General features: G+C 41.5%; 1 protein-coding gene across 1 annotated transcript in view; it reads right to left on the bottom strand.

The window, feature by feature from the left end:
* The window catches only part of FRMD4B (FERM domain containing 4B), a 515,943-nt gene extending 496,569 nt beyond the window's left edge, over positions 1-19,374 (bottom strand). Inside the window, exon 1 of the mRNA XM_086939027.1 lies at positions 18,532-19,374. Coding sequence (XP_086795153.1) covers positions 18,532-18,693 — 162 coding nt within the window. The 5' untranslated portion in view covers positions 18,694-19,374. The remainder of the gene's footprint in view (positions 1-18,531) is intronic.
* Positions 19,375-20,028: the final 654 nt, after the last annotated feature.

Below are 20,028 nucleotides of genomic sequence, written 5' to 3'. Positions count from 1 at the left end.
TAAATCTATTTGTTTGCAATGGTATACGTCTTTAAACAAATAAGACTATTTTTAAATGGTAAATGTGCAATATGGAATATGATGCTCAAACAATACACCCACATGCACACCTGCAATTTTCCACATAATGGGGATAAACAGAGATGAGGCACATGATACGTGTGCATGGGGCCAATATGAAATTTTGTATAAATAACTATCGTAGAGTACAAATGCTGGCAACACGTTTAAAACACATAGAGAATATCGGCTGAAACAAAAGAGGGACTTCGTTCTCTAATCGCCAACTAGGACTCGTGAAAATACGTATTCACGTTTGGCCTGGGTCATGAAAGCACATAGGGGAAACCGCGGTTTTCCTCTAAAAACACACTTAAGAGACCGATTACAATTTAGACTGATTTTAAAATAGCATAAATTAGAATTTTGTTGGATTTATTAAATTTTCTTTGCCATTACAAAAAACAAAATACGAAGGCATTATGTTTATAGGTAGTGTAAATAATATGGTCATCAGCATTAAAGTATCACCAAATATCGAAAATTCTCGTTTTAGACATGGTGACCACATAACAAAAGGCAAATACTTCCTTTAATAAACTTTCAATATGGCGCCTAAAGTTGGGACCGAGCAACGCGGTTACTAAATGGACGTGGATGTTTATGTGGTAAATTTATAAAAACTACAAACATGGCCGACACGGTAATGGTACAGGTATCAGGCGTTTAAAATAATTGTACCGCTAATCGGCTCATTAACTAAAATGAGGACGCTATATAAAGCCCCGTCCCTGTGCTAACACGTTTCCAACACGGGGAGCAGTGAGGTCGCCAGGGCTCTCGAATCCAAACATACGGTAAGGAGGAGGGCCGAAATAGGGGGCCAAGCCGTAGGAAGAAGATACTATCACCGGATGGTTAGCACCATTTGAGTAGCAAAGGGTAATTTAAACAATTTTAGAAGGGCAAGCATTGGGATTTAAAGTTAAAGAACACGCCTTAGTCTAATGACATAGGTGGCGCACGCTCAAAATAAAAATATAAGAGGAAGGGCTGGACAACTGTAAAAAGAACAGCCTAGCTTTCGTTTGGGCTTCAAATACTGGGATCTCCCGGCTGTCTTTTAACTAATAAGCTACCAATTGACACATAGTGGGGGCTTTAAGCAATAGCCAGTCAGTGTGTAATTTTGCTTCGTACCACAGTAGCGATCTGGGGCCTAAAGGGATAACCTGGGGCAAAAATAAATGGGGATCGACACGTAGGTCTACCCATAGAACTACCCTTGGGCAAACCGTTTATGTGTATAAGATACGTCGAGTCACACATTATGACAAGCTCCAAAAAAATTATGGGACCCCTTTACGTAAAATATAATGGAGTATTTGGGTCATTATTACAATGCATAAACCCCTCCCAACAATATAACGATTTGTGATCCATGCAAAATCTGGCAAGGAGGGTAACAAACTCTATTTATCTAGGTATCACGGAAGAAGTAAGTGACCACAGTAACACGGGTCAACGTAATTATACCGCGAATGTGGAACCAGATAAAATCACTCTGGACAGCGGAAGGACAACACGCTGGACCTAAATTTAAAGCTTACTGGTATGTATTAATACCCAAAGATAGCTAGTAAATGTCTGTAAAATTACTAGACTTCACATAGACTCTAAGTAGAGTATTTGGTTAAACTACACAGGTGAAAGAGGAAACAGTCCTGAATACTCTGCACAGATTGAAAGACGCAAAACTAATCAGGAAAAAGACCGCAAATACGAGTCTCCCCGTTTTTAAGTAAGTTGGGATGCTACTTATTAGATGCCGAACAATTGGGGATAATAGCAATCAATCTTATGCTACTTTTTAATTCACAGAAATCCCTTGAGCCGTATTGAATTGGCTCCCTTAAACACAAATCAACAGTTTTTGGGCTTCACTACGCAAGAGAAGTACCAATAAGCAAACTAAATAAAGTAAGCACTTTAGTTCACTCTTAACAATTAAAAAAATTCCCAATTGACTGACACAAGATGTACACAATCTTCTGTATTACACGTCTTCTCTAGTTTTTTGTAAAATTAATTTTGTGCATTCATTTTTGTAGAGAGAAGACCATATCTGTTTTTAACTCGTCCGTCCTGAGGAAGGTGTCATATTATCACAAAAAGCACCGAAACGCGTCGACAAAGGACTTTTACGTATTATGTTTTCATTAAATGTTATTTATAATTGCTGATGTATTTGTAACCAGATTGGAGTCTTGTTTAACATTTTGGATCAGTGTACTCTGTGATAGCAACCGTAACTGGAATTGTTAGATAGCTTTATACTTCATGTACCAGAGCACATGATCTTGAATGTCATACACAATGAATGCTTAATCATGTTTTTAATTGAAAAAATTTATGTTTTTAAAATAAATAAAACTTGAGAAGTAAAAGAAATTACTAGTGTCGTGTAGTATAAGGTAATTTGGGTTGTATAAAGTCAACTATTTGTGTCATAACTTGAACAGAAAGTAAGGTTCATGTGTAGGCCTTTTGGTCACTAATTTAAAGCTTAATAACACAGAAAGGAAAAACTTTTGTTTATACTGTGTACCACAAAGACCATCCCTCAGCCCCACCCTGTTTAACTTCTGCATGATCCCCCTTGCAGACTTCGTCAGATCCCACAGACTCAACATAATCTTCTATACAGACAACACTTAACTGATTCTCTTGCTCACCGAGGACCCCTCAAGCGCCAAAGCAAGCTTCTGCAACGCCATGACCAACGTAGCCAAATGGATGAGGGACAACTGCCTCCAACTCAACTCCGACAAAACTGAAGTACTAATCTTCAGGATGAACACCACCGCATGGAACCACAGCTGGCAGCCTGCAGAACTCAGACCTACACCCACACCTTCCAACCATTCATGCAACCCCAGCATCATCCGCAAAAGCAAACTGACCATGAAATGACATGTCAGCGCAGTCCTGCTTCCACACACTTTGAATGCTCCGCAGAATCTTCAGATGGATCTCAACCAACACTAGAAAGACCATCCCTCAGGCCCTCGTCACCAGCTGCCTCGACTACAGCAACACCCTCTAAGCCGGCATCTCCACCTAGTTTCTCAGTAGATCACCAGACCATACAGAACTCTGCAGCCAGACTCATCCTGAGCCTCCCTAAGCAAACCACATCGCCCCCCACCTGAGAGACCTCCAATGGCTACCCATCCATAAAAGATGTTAGTTCAAGATCCTCACACATGCATAGAAAGCCCTCCATGACATAGGACCTGCCTACATCAACCATTGACTGAACTTCCACCTAACCTCTAAACACCTGCGTTCCTCTTCACCCGCCCTCACACACTCTCGCATCTGTCACAGTTGCAGCGGTAGCTGCTTCTTCTCCTACATCGCTACCAAGACCTGGAATGACCTTCCCCTCCAGCTCCATACACCACCCTTGGCTGGCAGACTTCAGGAAGAGACTCAAGACCTGACTCTTCAGAGACACAGCGCCCAGATACCTCTAGGGATGACAGTGTTGCGCTTTACAAATGCTGATGATTGATTGATTGATTGAAGAAGTCTTTTTGCAACCAGACAGCTGAGCTGTCTGGTAGTTTTCAACCTAATAATGACTGTCAGAGCATAGAACATATGAAGAAGCAAAGGGACAGGGAATGTACACATTGTGTAATACAACTAAGAAAACCACCATTGGCATTCAAAAGGATTTCAAGCAGCTCTCCGCTTGGGCTATGGGAATGGCACTACAGATGAGAAAAGCACAAAGCAGAACGTAAGATTTAACACAAACAATGATTTTGTATCAGACTTAGAAAAAGCTATTTAAAAGTCCACCTTTTAATCCAACTTGTGGTAAAAAAAGATCAAAACTGGAACACAAACATGAGCGACCTGTCTTGTCTCTTAGTGACTCGTTGTACAATTCTTTCAACAGATACAGGTAAGATTACACAACATATTATAAGGGCTAACAGGTTTTGTGAAGGGCTTGTCCACAAATCAGTACTGTAACACGTGATTGTCATACAGATGCATCTCTTTTAATATCATAAGCAAAGCCTTGAAAAAGATCATGGTTATTTCTACTTGGGAAAAACGTCTCGGAGGCCCTGTTTCTTCATTTGCAGAACTTTGGAAAACAATATCATTGTATGGTATACTCACTTCATCCTGTAAGAGCCACAATGATTGTGGATTTTCCTGAGCCTCTATGGGCATAAATACAGTTCAGAATAGGCGCCTGAGTTTGCAATCAGGATGCAGCTGTACATTATAAAAATCTTGTAATGAAGCTCTACTGAGCAGAAAAGTCAGAACGATGAGTGGCTTGGGCAATTCAGAAAATAATACAGAAAGGGGAACAGCCAAGGCACTCCTAAGGACATATACAGTCTTGGTAAAGCTAAGGGCGACGTATGGCATTCTTCAAACTTCATAGAGGAAAGGGAATCAGGCACTTGGAACACAGAACTGGAACAGATCTGGGGAAAAGCTAGTGATGGCCAGTAAGAAGAAACATGGAGGGAATGTATAGGGAAACAAGTGCATCAGAACTAAAAAGCTAGAATTCGGTTGATTGTCTGCGTTATCTTGTTGTCACAATGAGGAAGCATAAAGTAAGCTTTGCTAATAGGAAAGACACATATTCCGTGTCTGAGAACACCATGGAAAAGGTTAGAACACATCTTGGGGGCTCATCTTTCAGGAAACCTTGGTTTGGGTTTTAAAGCTTTTTGGCACTCTTCTGCAAGTCCTACACTACCACCACAAATAATTTCTAGGACCAATAGTGGCTATGTTACTAATATGACTGTTGTGTATACATGCACGTGTAAATTCTCGTGCATGTATCTCGCGCACGTATTTCTTTTCAAGTGTATCTCGTGCATTTATTATTATTTGAATGTACGTGTCTCGCTACACGGCACAGTGTGTTATTGTGCCATTCTATGTCATACAGTTACTGTTAAGTCAGTTACCGCTGACTGTCCGGAGCCTTCAGATGTGTTCCAGGGAGTGCTTCTTTATCTCCAAATAAACTTACTTTTTCTACCAACACTTCTGTGATCATTGACTCTACAATTTGGCGACGAGGGACGGAGCATTTACGGACCATTTAGAAGCATTTCCTGGTTTAATTTACATTTAAAACTCATTTCCCATGAGCATCGGAACATGTTTTTGAATACTGGAATTTTCTGTACCTACAAGTTGAACGGAGATCAACTAATTGAGGTTTGGAACCATTTACTCACTCTTTTCTTCACACTTCGATACGTCTCTTCTTCAGCTCTCCGCTTTGCGCTGTGTGCGCGAATATCGTCTGACGTGTGGATGATTTTGGGCGGAAGCGATTGATGTACTTCCTTTGAGACGCTACTCTCCCGTTTTTTTTAATGAAAAGAAAAGAGGTGACTTGTTAACTAAGTACGGTGTGAAAACGGAAAAAAATATACAGCTTACTAACTGCGAAGTGGAAACAGAAGGCGGAGAGGTGACTTCATCATTTTATCTTTTCCCGATTCAATTACAAAATACCAAGTGAAAACAGAAAAGCGATCTATTTTTTCAAGAGTTGTGTGACTGTTTATTCTTCTTCTACAGCCATTTACAAGTACTTTATTCCTTCCTTCACAAGTACTATATTCCTTCATCGAAATTATTCAACAAGTGCTGATGAACATATATTTAACGTATTTTTTATTTATTTATTTATTTATTTGAGTGCTAGATATACAGATCATTAATACTGAGTGTAATTTAACTTTCACATTTTCTTCATTATGTGTGCACAAGGTTACACTCTTTCTCCACCACAAAGTTATTGGTCAGCAGGTAGTTCTCCTTGTATGCCTTGGATTGAATGGAAGGCTTACTTCTTAAACTATATTGAAACTTTAGATGCCAATGGGAAGATGAAAGCTCCAGAAAAGAAAGGTATTTTTTTACATTGCTTGGGACCTGAAGGTTTAAAAGCCTTTAATCAATTACCTGTATCACAAGCCAGTGGTGATATGAATGTTTTTGATAAGGCTGTATATGATTTTGACAAATATTGTTCTCCTAAGGTATGTGTAGGAATCTCTAGGTATACATTTTTTCAGAGGAAACAGTTAAGTGAAGAATCTGTTGACAATTTTGTGTCTTCTCTTAAAACTCTAGCATTAGATTGTAAATTTGGAAATTTACAAGAAGATCTTATTAGAGATCAAGTTGTTATGCACTCCAGTAATGAAACTATACAAGAAAGGTTATGGATCAATGGTGATGAAAATCTAGATTTTGTTGTATCCATTGTAAGAAAAGCAGAACTTTCCTGTAGGAGTGCGCAACAGGTTAAAGGCAAAGAAGTTTCTGTTAGTAAAGATATTGTTTCAAAGATTAATCCTAAATATGATAATAAGAATAGGGATTTTTCAAAAAAGAAACAAACATTTCCCCCCAAAGGGAATTCTGAGGACTTCAAAGGTAACTTAAAGTGTTTCAGATGCAACAGCAAATCACATTTGGCAAATAACAAAATTTGTCCTGGTTTAAAACAGAAATGTTCAAATTGTGGTTTAATGGGACATTTTACTTCTGCTTGCAGAAGGGACAAAATTAACCAAAAGGTGAAATGTATTGCGCAAAGTGACAATAGTGATGATGAAACTTTCACAAATGACTCTAACAACTGTTCCTTTGTTCTAAATGTAAAAGAGTCTGTGATTTTGAATGTAAAGTTTCAAAAACTAAGTGTAAGACACTCGAACGAAAATGGCGCAAACACTACGACCCTCAAAAAAAAGAGATCTACCGTAAGGCTAGAAACCTCTATCACTCGGCCTGTACGAGAGCCAAAGCCTGTTATGTAACAGAGACTATTAATACTGCTGCTAACAAAGCACAGACTCTTTTTAATACAGTCAAAGAACTAGCTGGAGCTAATTCTATGGCTGCTGCACCCCCCCTTACCACCCAAAAATGTCAAGATCTTGCCACCTATTTTGTGGAAAAAATTGAGACCATTATTGCCAACATTAACCCCCCGCTGAGGGATGACAGAGATGTTCCGCTTCCAGTTACATCAGTAGGATGCCGGCTGGATTCCTGGCCACCTATTACCTTGGAAACCTTGAAATCATTGGCTATTTCTATCAAGTCAGGCTCTCCTGGTGACCCTCTCCCTATTAGCATTCTGAGCCAACTTGACGACTTTGCTTTGAAGATCATTTCTGAGACATTAAATGCCTCTATTCATCTGGCAAAAGTCCCAGCGTCCTGGAAGCACGCCATGGTCAGCCCTTTGCTGAAGAAGCCTTCTGCTGACCCTGAAGTGTTGGCCAACTATCGCCCCATCTCCCTGCTGCCTGCTTTCTCAAAAATTTTGGAGAAACACATTCACGGTGTACTTACCACATTTACCGAGAATAACCATCTACTCCACTTCTCCCAGTCAGGTTTCAGGGCTGGTCATTCCACCGAGTCCGTCCTCCTGGGAGTCACCGAGAAGATCAGGGGGCTCTTGGACGAGGGGCAAACGGTTGCACTTGTCTTGCTTGATCTAAGTGCAGCCTTCGACACATCTCACACGACAGACTGCTCATCAGGCTGAGTGAGGATGGTGTCGGAGGGGCAGCGCTGGACTGTATTAAATCCTATCTGTGCAACCGGACGTTTCAGATCTCGTCTTCACAGGCTCAGTCAGACACCTTTGTTTCGCCCCATGGTGTGCCTCAGGGCTCAATTTTGAGTCCGTTATTTTTTAATCTGTATCTCCGCCCTCTCGCCGATCTAGTAGAGCGAGTTGGTTTAGAACTTATGACCTATGCGGATGATTCGCAGATTATTTTTTCCCTCACCAATTCGGATCCTTCATCCCCCTCTGTGTTGAAACTGGGTCTTCATGAAGTCTTCAGCTGGATGTCAACGAACCAGCTGAAGCTCAATGGGGAGAAGACGGAGATCCTTCTCTTAGGTAAAAACAGAGATCTTTGGCAGGATATTCACTGGCCGCCATCCCTGGGCGCCTTTCCTATTCCAGCTACTCATGTCAGGAACTTAGGGGTGCACATCGATGACACACTATCGATGAAACAGCAGGTCAACAAAGTGGCTGGGACTTGCTTTACTATCCTTAAATGGCTGCGGAAGATTATCTGGATGTTGCCTGTGGATACCCAGAAGACCGTAGTCAATGCCCTTATTACATCTCAGCTTGACTACGGTAACATTCTTTACCTGGGTTCCAACTTAGCCGTGATCAGGCGGCTTCAGCTAGTCCAGAACTCTGCAGCCAGGTTGCTGTGTAAAATCCCCAGGACAGCAAGGATTTCTAAGCACCTTAAGGACCTGCATTGGCTCAGGATGGAGAACCGGGTTCGGTTCAAAGCCCTGAGCTATATGTTTAAAATAAAGGCAGGAACCGCACCAACGTATTTGCAAAAATTAGTTAGGCCCTACTCTCCTGCACGTAACCTCCGTTCCTCTAATGCAGCAAACTTTGTGGTACCCAGATTTAAACTGGCCAGAGTGGGAGGGAGATCCTTTTCCTATCTGGGACCAGTCCTCTGGAACTCCCTTCCCCCAGCTCTACGAAAGGAGGAAAACTTCGCCAGCTTTAAGAAAAGCATTAAAACCTGGCTTTTCAACAAATAAATAATGGTGGCCTCTGGTCGCTTTGCTTTCTGTGTTGCTGGTTTCTGAGTCCTGGCGCCGGGAAACCCTTTGTGGGTATCTGTGCGCATTACAAATGCAATAAATAAATAAATAAATAAATAATAAATGATACTGGTATTAAGAAAAAGCCATTATGTGATATGGTTATTGGAGGCGTAAAAATCAACATGTATGCTGATTCTGGATCACCTTATTCTATTGTGTGTGAATCTGTCTGGAAAAAACTATTTGTGCAAAGATTAGGCAGCCACTTAGAGAAAAGTGATATCAACCCTGAAGGGTACTCTGGTGGAAGGATAGACATTTTAGGGTTCAGAACTTTGGTTTTCAGATTTAAAAATAGAAAGTGTATTGCAAAGTTGTATGTTTCAAAGAAGGGTCCTTCAGTGCTTAGCTGGTTTGACCAGGCAAACTTGATATCATTCTGAATCCTAATAGTCCCAATCCTGTAATGTTAGTTGATGAACAGAATGGAATTCCATCTCTGATGTTAAATAAGTTTCCTAATGTTTTTTCAAAAGGCATTGGGAGGTTAACCAATTTTAAACACGAAATTTGTTTAAAAGAAAATGCTTGTCCTAAGGTACACAAAGCTAGAAATATTCCCTTTGCCGTTAGAGAAGAAGTTAAAAATGAATGAGATGCTTTAGTGGAAGGTGGCATAATAAAAAGGATTGAATCGTCTGAATGGGTTTCGCCCATAGTGGTTGCCAGACGTGCCAATGGCAAGGTAAGACTCTGTATTGACCTTCGCCATCTCAACAATAATATTGTTGTAGATCAGTTTCCCCTTCCCCGCATTTCTGAAATGTTATCTGTTGTTGGCGGTTCAAAGATTTTTTCAACCATCGATTTATCTGCTGCTTACCACCAGATAGAGCTTAATGAGAAAAGTAAAGACCTAACTGCATTTATCACACCATTTGGGTGTTTCAGATTCAACAGGATACCTTTTGCTTTGGCGTCTGCAGCAGCAATTTTTCAGAGGGTTATGCAGGACATTCTAAAGGATTGCAAAAATGCCATCTGTTTTCAAGATGACATTTTGGTATTCAATGATGACAAGGATAAACACAATGCTGCTCTGGAAGAGGTTTTAGGTGCACTCAATGTACACGGCCTTACCATTAAGTATGAGAAATGTAAATTTGGTGTTCATTCTGTAAATTATTTGGGCCATGAACTCTGTGAAGAAGGTATCAAACCAAAATCCTCTCTTTTAGAAGCCATTGAGTCTGCTCCTCACCCTCAGTCTAAGGATGATGTAAGATCCTTTTTAGGACTAGTTGAGTTTTATGCCAGGTATGTACCTGATTTTTCATGTAGAACATATAACATCAGACAGTTGATCAAGAATAGAGTTGCTTTTGAATGGACAGATGAATGTGAGAAGGAATTTTGTGATGTGAAGAGTGCTATTTGTTCTGCGAATGCACTTTCTTGTTTCGATCCTTCTTTACAAAATTTTATTACCACTGATGCTAGCTCAAAGGGGCTGGGGGCTGTGTTTACCCAAAAAACTAAGGAAGGAAAAGAAGTCATTATTGCGCTTGCTTCCAGGGCTCTTACTCCTGCTGAGGAAAAATATTCCACAATAGAAAGGGAGACTTTAGCGTGCATTTGGGCTTTGGAACATTTCAGAGTGTTTGTTTGGGGTAAGGAGTGTATACTGAGGAGTGATCATAAACCATTAGTACGTCTTCTCACTACTGAAGGGATGTTGAGAGCTTCAGCCCGCATTGCACGCATGTCCATGCGTTTACAGGATTTTATTTATGATATACAATACGTACCTGGTAGGGAAAATGTGTCTGCTGATTTTTTGTCAAGGATGCCTTTACCCATTCAAGAAGATTTGCACAATGAGTGGGATGATTTTCAGATTGCCATGATTCATGATGAGGGTCCCATTTCTATTGATCAGACTCTATGGAGGGAGAAATTTGAGGATGATGAGGTTTTAAAGAATGTGGCTAGTTACATCACTGGTGTTTGGCCTGATAAGAAGTATCTTAATTCAGAGTTGAAGAATTTCTGGGAGGTGAGATCAGAACTTTCATGTTGTGATAATGTCATTAAAAGAGGTGAACGTATTGTTCCACCGGTGGGTGTGAGGAAGGTTATAGTTTTACAAGGTCATGAAGGTCATAGTGGCATGGTCAGAACTAAACAACAAGTTAAGCATTTATTTTGGTGGCCAGGCATGGATGTGTTTATTGAACGATTAGTTAGGAACTGTGTTGTTTGCGCGAATTCTGATAAGTCATTAGTTACTCTTAAACCCAATATGGGTGTGCATACTATTCCTGACAATCCATGGGAAACCATTGCTATAGACATTATGGGTCCCATTGGTTGTGATTCTAAGTACATCATTGCGGCTATTGACATTTTCTCAAAATGGCCCATTATCAAAATTGTTCATAAAATTGATACTGATTCGGTTTTGTGTTTTCTAGATAAAGTTTTCATTGAAGAAGGGCTACCAGTAAGGATCATATCTGATAATGGAGTTCAATTCAATTAAAAAAAAGCCAATGATTACTTTTCAAGGCCTGGCATAGCCCATTCCACTACTTCTTTATATAACCCAAGTGGGAATGGAGTGATAGAGAGGTTCAATAGAGTTCTGAAGGGTGCTATACAATCTGTTGGTAATGAAGACAAGAAATGGGAAGTTGACATTTTTAAGAAAGTCTGGATGTACAGAACAACCATGAATTCCATGACTGGATATTCTCCTTTTGAAATCATGAGGGGAAGAATTCCTAGAACCAAAGTGAATCCGTCATGGTTAGTGAAGTCAACTTCTTCTAATGTGGATTTGGAAAAGGTTAAAGAGAATCTTACTCGTACCCATTGTACCAATAAGAAGTACTTTGATGAGAAATTTGGCTCCAAAATGGATCCAAAAGTAGAAATTGGTATGATGGTTAAGGTAAAAAAACCTTGGAAGGTCAAGAAAGGTGAAAGTTCGTTTATGGGTCCTTTTGAAGTTATTGAGATCTTAAAAAACTCAGTGAGATTATCAGACAGTAAAGTTTGGAATCTCAGTAGGATCGCTATTCTCAAGGCTGATAAGGATGTTTATTGTAAGGAATCTACTTTGAAACATTCTGATTTTTCATATTTGGATGAGGATTTGTGTGGTAATGTAGTTTGTAGTGACATGGCTGCAACACCCTGTTGTTCCAGTGGTAGTAATATCAATCAGGATATGGGTGTCCAATCTCTTCCTCAATCCCAATCTATCCACAGCAATAATGTTTCTTTACAGAAAAGAACTACAAGAAAACCAAAGTGGCTGTCAGATTTTGTTGCTTACATGATAGGAAAATTTTAAGTTCAGCTTATTTTATTTTTTTTTTGTTTTATTTTTCTTTCATTTGTTTCATTTTATAAGGGAGGAAGGTGTGTTGTGTATACATGCATGTGTAAATTCTCGTGCATGTATCTCGCGCACGTATTTCTTTTCAAGTGTATCTCGTGCATTTATTATTATTTGAATGTACGTGTTTCGCTACACGGCACAGTGTATTATTGTGCCATTCTATGTCATACAGTTACTGTTAAGTCAGTTACTGCTGACTGTCCGGAGCCTTCAGATGTGTTCCAGGGAGTGCTTCTTTATCTCCAAATAAACTTACTTTTTCTACCAACACTTCTGTGATCATTGACTCTACAATGACCTTGGTCAGTCACACTAGATGTTGAAGTATACACTCTCCGACGTGCAAGGGGCTGGATCAATGAGCCCCTGCACTCTGTGGGCTACATTGGCTGAGGAAGGGGGGTGCTAGGGATGAAGGGAACAATGAGAAACTACCATATGCTCTTGAAAAGGCCCTCCCAGCGCTGCTATAAAAATCGCCAAATCGGGATTTGTTCCTGTAAATCCCAATTGTTCATAAGTTTTGAAAAAGAAATTTGAAAAAACAATTTGTTCCAATGAATAATATTCAATTTAATTCATCATCTTCTGTAAATGTTGTAAATCATATATTACATTGTATTTTTTTTTGCATTCAGGCTTGAATCAATCGTTTTTCTAATGATCCCAATGCATTTCGTGTCTCAAGGACACTTCATCAGGGGAATCATAATCTGAAGCTTAAAGTGCTTGCATGCCAAAGCTCGGAATAGTAGTTCTAACGCCTGAATGCAAAGAAAAATACACGATTTGGCGATTTTTATAGAAGCGCCCCGAGGGACGAACTCTAAGATTAGAGGACGCCTTTTCGAGATTTTATTGATCACACTTTATGGTCTACAAAGTGATACCTCCGTGGCACGCTACAAAGTAGAATTATTTTCACCAACGAAACGAACAAGCTTGTGCGCAATCCAACCAAGTGATTTGTGAGTTTAAACTACCATATGCACCGTCTCCCCTACAGTGCATATCAGTTAAAACGAACCCTCATCTCCTCAGCCATTTTTGCATGGGCAGTCAGCCCCGGTCTTATCCAAGACTCAGTATTGCTGTAGCAATGTTGTTCTTGCATCTTTTGATGCCCCCTTAATGCAAAGACATTGCAAAGAGACCAAGACTAGAGAATGGTACGTCTTATTAAAATTCACATTCAAATCAGTAACATTAGGAAATGGTGCAAACACAATTTGTATATGGATATCAACACTGCAAAAATAAACATTTCAAGTGGAGGAGGAATAGCTGGTCTTCAGACTCTGAGTGACTTCCTGGTAAAACCAGGAGAGTTAGGGGTCTGAGGGTGGGGAATTACACCTGACCCAGACTCCTTTGAGCACTCCTGTTGAACCCACTTCAAGGTGGAAGCAGGTGAGGCATAGATAAGAGGCATAACCACATCAGGATGGAATGTGGGTCTGCTTACCAAGCAGTTACTGCTGATGTATTTGGAGAATTGTGCTAGGACTTGGAGACATGCTCGTAGCAAAGTTATCTATTCCCTCGGCCAAGCCAACTGGGAAGGCACCATGTCAAAATCTCAACATGTGTAGGAGAGCACGTTGGAGTATGCTAGACCAAAATGGTCCCCTTCACTGCATCACTGGTAGAAGGGTTTAAAAAGAGTAATGCATATGAGAAAGAGTTTTGTATCCAAATCCTTGTTATCAAAGATGGCTTTCAATAGGAGCAAAGTTTAGGCAAGAGTTACACACAGGGGCATCATTGTACCTAAGGCAAAGTTAGGTAAGATAGACACTTGAGGAGACTGAAGAAGTCATCTAATCAACCTGCTGCTGAGAGGTGCCTGTCAAAGGAGACCTGTGAAGGGAGAGCAAGATGGTACCACCAACCTGTTGACAGATAGGCATCATGGGCACTGCATAGAGACAGGGTGATCCACACAGGGTGATTGGTTTAAAAAATAATAGATGTCCCCATTCCAATCCTCTACTCTTGCTTCTTGTTTTTTAGCACCAATGATGAGCTAACTGACAGGCATGTTGCTTCATCTGTTTTTTTATTTAAAAACAATTTATCTGCGAGACAGGTGAATTAAAGATTATTCATAAAATTAATTTACCTTCCTGACTTTGAAACCAAATATTTGGTCCTAAAGAAATTTGAGTTGGATTCCTGTCCCAGAGAGAAAAAAATTGAAAAGTGTAGGCATATATGAGGAGCAACTGGTTGCTACATGAACATTTAAGTTACCTGCACCCAATAAAATCACAGAGACCTGTGCAAATGTAGGCACTGCGCCACTGCAACATATGGGACTTTGAATAAGACACTCACCTATGATCTGTAGGTGCTTTAAATGTGTAAGAATCCAAAATAATCTGTATACATGTCAGGATTTGATGATATGGCTGCAAAATATGTAATATGAATGCCTACGTGTTTTTCATGTTAGCACATTAAAACACATCCGTTACCACGATATACAGTTCCATCACATTTTTATCAATACATGGTTGTTTACAACACATGCCTTTATACCATAGGAGAAGATAAGTGTCTAGTAATAAGGAATGGTAAGATTTTTACATTTCAATGGTGGGTATAGGCAAAGGGCGGTAAGGGTGTTTTAGGGTTCAGTGATGGGTAGAGAGGAAGTAAGGGTATTTTAGGGTCAGAGGTAGGTAGAGGTACAGGAAGGTTAGGGCTCTAAGTTTTACAGGGGTAGAGGTAAAGGACGTTAAGGTGGTTTTAGGGCTCAGAGGTGGGTAAAGGTAAAGGGAGCTAAGGTTTTTTTGGGTTCAGGGATGTGTAGGGGTAAAGGGAGGTAAGGGTGTTTTAGAATTCAAGGATGGGTAGAAATAAATGTCAGTAAGGGTCTTTTAGAATTCAGTGGTGAGTAGCAGTAAAAGATGACAAGGTTTTCTTAGGATTCAGGGGTGGCTAGTGGTAAGGGGAGGTACAGGGGTGGTACAGAGTTCAAGGATGGGTAGAGGTGAAGGTAAGTAAAGGTTTTTTAGGGCTCATGGGAAGGATAAAGGGGCGTGAGGTTTTTTTAGGGTTCAGGAATGAGTAGAGGTAAAAGGAGGTAAGGTGTTTTTAAGTTTTAGAGGTAGGTAGAAGTTTAAAAGAAAAAAAGATATCTATATATATATTACCCACTCGAGGTCACCAATGGCTAGTTATAATTATGACCAAGTTTCCATAGGAAATGGATTTTGTTTTGGCTTGCTAATAAGTTTGGCTCCATTTGATGAATCTTCATTAACCTTTACAAAAAAGAGTCTCTTCTACCTCAGCTCCTTCCTGGAAAGTTTCAGGGTGATCCGTCAAGCGGGGACTGAGAACAAGGGGGTCCCAAAACGTGTTCTCCCCATGCAACTTTCCATGGGAAAATTGAACAGGAATTCAGAACAAACGGCTAAACACAATGACTCCAAATTCGGCAGAATGCTTCATCTTTACTCTGAAAGTGTGCCTATTATGATTTGGTTTAAATCGGATCCGAAGGTTATGGGATATTACCGTTCAAAATGTATGCATATTTCATGCCACACTGCCACCTTGGATACACTGCAGAGATTTATGGTACCGTGAGCTAAAATCACACACTCTGATTGGCTGGCCACAACTGAAGAAAAAGTTGCGGCTGCTATGTTTGGGATTCAAGTACTCAGTCACTGGGTCCTAAAACACATATTTAATAAAAACACTGGCACAGGCACTGCTTTCCAACCACACACTGTGCATTTGCCGTCCGTGGAGGGGTTGGGCACAAAGTGGGCCACAGACCAGGTCCTGAGTCCAACCCCATGCTGCATATGGCCAAAGTTCTTGCCCAGTGTGGCGTGGGCATGCCAAGGGGGATGGATGCAGGCCCTGGCCTCAGTCCAGGCTTTGCACCCATCCTCATGGCACACCCTCACATATGACATCGCTCTTGACATGTTCAGTGCCGGCATTAAAAACATCACTGATGACATCTCAAATTACATAATTTATGACAACATTGCGCATAGCAGGGGCACAGGTTACAGTTAGTTTAGCTAACAATAACTAGTAAATCCTCGTTTTTTTTTTGTTTCTAATTTTATGTTATAATTGACATTTGTTATCATGGAGGGTATGTTTCCAGGGAAGCAGGGTGTGCACACAGATTCCTGGGCCAAGACAAGATGGAGGTTGTGCAAAGAATGACTGCAGTAAGTGAGGAGAAAAGCTGAATGATTGGTGAGGGAAAATGAACATGTGGTGAGAGCAGGAAGGTAGTGAGGAACACCAGCTTTTGCCTGGATCCAGAAGCCTTCAGAGAGTGGTCTGAGGAAGATAAAAGTCACATTGAACCAGTTCCAGATGTGGTTCAAAATGGAAATAAAATGTTATTTCTTCAGCTCAGGTGGGGTAATGACTAAATATGAACTTTGTAAGAGTGTTTGAGGCTATCATTGCCCTCAGTGGAGTAGGTGTGTATGTGGAAAAGTATATTTTAGAAGATAGCTTATTGATTTTAAGTACACACTCCATTCTGTTGAGGACCCTTCATGAAAGAATATTTGATCGAAAATGGCATGGATTTGCTCCTGGATTTCTCGTTAATTATGTAACATAAATAGAGCTTTACCAAGTTCATGAGTGATCTGGATGGAATAGATTCCAAGCATATGGGCTCAGTGCTCACTTTAATTGACGTATGTCTCCTACACTATTTAAATGAATCATGAATGGCATCTGTATGCTTATATTCCAAACATCTGCATGCTTCATCAGGTCCCAAAACCATACCAATCCCTTTGTTTTGGAATGATACAATCGTATTGGCATGAGCTAAGGTTGGTTAACAAGTCTTCTCAAAATCTAAAAATGCCCTAAATACACTTCGGTAATAGAAGTTTGTATCGCTATTGAGCTATTGGTCCTATTGTTTATTGCTTGGGCCTTTGGTTCAGTGCAGACAGCTCTCCAGGTGCTGAAGAGGCCTGGATCTGACACAGGAGGCTAGAGGGGTTGTAAGATGTAGCTGCCAGTTCACTGACAAAATGGTTGCTGCTCCACGACGTATACACAAATAAAGTACTTCAAAGTAGCACGCTTCCTCATGCTGCCTTACAAAAGTACCCCACATTGCTCTTGGCAAATTACTTTATCTGGAAACAAGAGAATTTATAATCTATACCCATCACCCTGGACATTTTAAATGAGGCAACCAACAAGTGCATAAAGAAAGGCGAATTGAAAAGTGAGACACTCATACCGTGAATAACTCTATACCAGCAACTCATTCTTATGAGCCACCGAACGACTTAAAGATAACTTTCAATCATTGCTCACTAGTCTAGAACTGAGAGTCTACAGATGTATGGCTATATGTACCGGCTCCAATCCGGCTGGACCATCCAACATCTACTCAGACACATGATGGCATTAATGAAGCGTGAATGCAATCAGTCTTCTGTGCAGTACCTTGGCCAGCGTCCAGACCAAACAACATGGACACCAGCAAAGTGAGCAGCGAGCCCCAGGTGAACAAACCTTCCTGAGATGTGTGTTATGAACATTAGTCCCTCGGTCAGACACTCCACATCAGACTTCAGGGGTGATTGATTCCACCCCTGTAAGAGACAGCTCTTGCATGGTGAGTGTCAATGCTTGTGAGGATGCTGGGCTTCTCTGCAACTAAAAATATAAAGTGTTTTGGCTCCCAAATTCCCATGATGCCTGCATTCCACTACGAGAGTAGGCGCTGTACATGAAAAGAATGGAATTTCAGTCTGGACGCTTCTTTCAAGTGTGAGGAGGCTTCTTCAGATGAGTAAAATGTTTGCAATAGCGGCGATGAAACATATATCATGCAAAAGTATTTTAAAAAATCAAGTTAAAACAAGTGTCACAAAAAATAAACACATTGTCAATAAAGCATTAAAACTACATGTCCTCTAGGGAAGCAATCAAACAGTATATAGACACATGACAAGGGCTTGCCTCGCTCTACTGCTGTCGGAACTACATACTATCTTATTACATACTAGGCAAACTCCCAGTAGAAGGTGAATCGAAGTTTCCAATTGTATGGGATGCATTAAAATTCTGCAAAGACCGTGGAGCCAATGCGTGCAAATATTTAGAGTCAATCATATTTTTTTAAACTTAATAAAACAACATTTGATGTTAGAAAAATAGTTTCAGAAAACTCTGTCTCGTGACTACTTAGAAAGAAGCTTTGTAAGTAAACGATGCAATTACTAACATACCGAAGAGGCGAAGATGCTCTATAGCAAGGCACTGAGTGAAGGTAAATGAAGTTTGATGTAAATGTGCATGCGTCAGCAGCGAAGGTGCAATAAGTGTACTTGCTGATGGTGCAGTGTGGTGGATACATGTCATTATTTGAAACGATCCCCTCTCCCCATGCCAGTCTGTACCCCTCTAAATGCCCCCCTGGTTCTTACTTGGTAAACTTCTCTGAGCCCGCACCAGGTCCTCAGGAGGTGCCCGCATCCCCCCAGCCGGTCGGAGTACCACCTCCGCAGGGTGGACAAGGTCAGGTTCCACACGAAGCGGCTGCCGCTGAAGAGCAGGTCCTCCACGCCGCACATGAAGGCAGAAGCCATGGGTCCCCTCCACAGAGCCGCGCCGCGCGCCCGTGCCTCCGCCGAGGGCTCGTGCCGCACTCCGAGGGCTCGTGCCGCACTCCGCGCTCTGCCGCGCGCGCTCTGGGAAAGGGCTGGGAGCTCGAGCCTCACGCAAACTCCGCTTTCATTATGTTTCCTGGGCTGGCTCCATCGCCTGGCAGTCGCTGACGGCGGCGGCTGCAGTCCCTCAGCAGAGCCAGGCGCTCACAAACCAGCCTTGTGTGCTACTCGGAGGGCTTACCCTGATCTCTGCTAAGCCACGCTAGCGCGAGCTCTATATTCCAATTACATTTTAACCCCTCTGCCACGCGCCCAGACAATAGCCACGCGCTCCCTCCGCGGAGGGAAAGCAGCACCTTTTATCCGGTCTCACAGAGTACATCTGCCCATAATCTCTGGCCATATTATTGTGACACACTTTTATGTCTAATCTTCTCCGTCTGCCTGAACCAGACTAATATTTGAACACGGCTCGCTCCTTTTCCCAGTTTGTTTATTCAGCTGAGATGGAACGGTGCTAACCGACCTGCATTACAACAACACCGGCCCAGAGCTCCGGCAATAAAAGGGAAATCAATGTAATTACAGCTGTGGTGCAAAGAACAGCAACGCCAGTCCATTTGAGACCGTAAAACTCGCAGCGAGACTCATCCAGACGTCACTTTTCTGGGTTTTAATCAGATCCTGGCCTCGGATAAAAGTCCACTCAAGAAAGGTGGTTGCAGGCTGGAGTTGATTTCTTGGTAAAATAAAAATGTCACAATTCTACTATAATTCTGCTCAAGAAACATGCCTCTGTGCTCTAATCTAACACCTCATGCAGTGTGTTTCCACACCGGAGCTCGTGGGAATCGACGCCTCATCCCTGTCCTCAGGGGCAAAACCAGGCTGTGGCCCTGCCCTTCTGGGAGGCAAGAGGCAGAACAACTGCAACGCTGGCGGTGCACCGTGCATCGGCCATCTTGCGGCATTCACCTGTTCAGGAAACACATGTGGTCCTCGTAGGAGAGAGCAAGAGCCCATCTGATATATTTAAAGCCTCACGAGTGTTTAGGCATGCTTGAAATAAGATCTTTGTTTGGGTTACTGGTTAAAGCCAGCCCAGGTAACCGTGACTAGGGGGTTTCCTACAAATCCTGGATGATGGTCAGTTGCTGACACAAAAAAAGTTGAAGACCCTTTCTCACCCAGGAATTGGAAAATGTGATACTTCAGGCAGCAGTTTCAGCAGAGAGGACAAAGAACGAATGGGCATGGAATCCAATTACTAATCATGCATATTAGTCAGGGCTACTGGCATTTTGTGATTCCGTA

Source organism: Lissotriton vulgaris, chromosome 9, assembly GCF_964263255.1.
Source record: "Lissotriton vulgaris chromosome 9, aLisVul1.2, whole genome shotgun sequence".
Classification (NCBI taxonomy): Eukaryota; Metazoa; Chordata; class Amphibia; order Caudata; family Salamandridae; genus Lissotriton; species Lissotriton vulgaris.
This window is presented reverse-complemented; position numbering and strand designations above follow the sequence as displayed.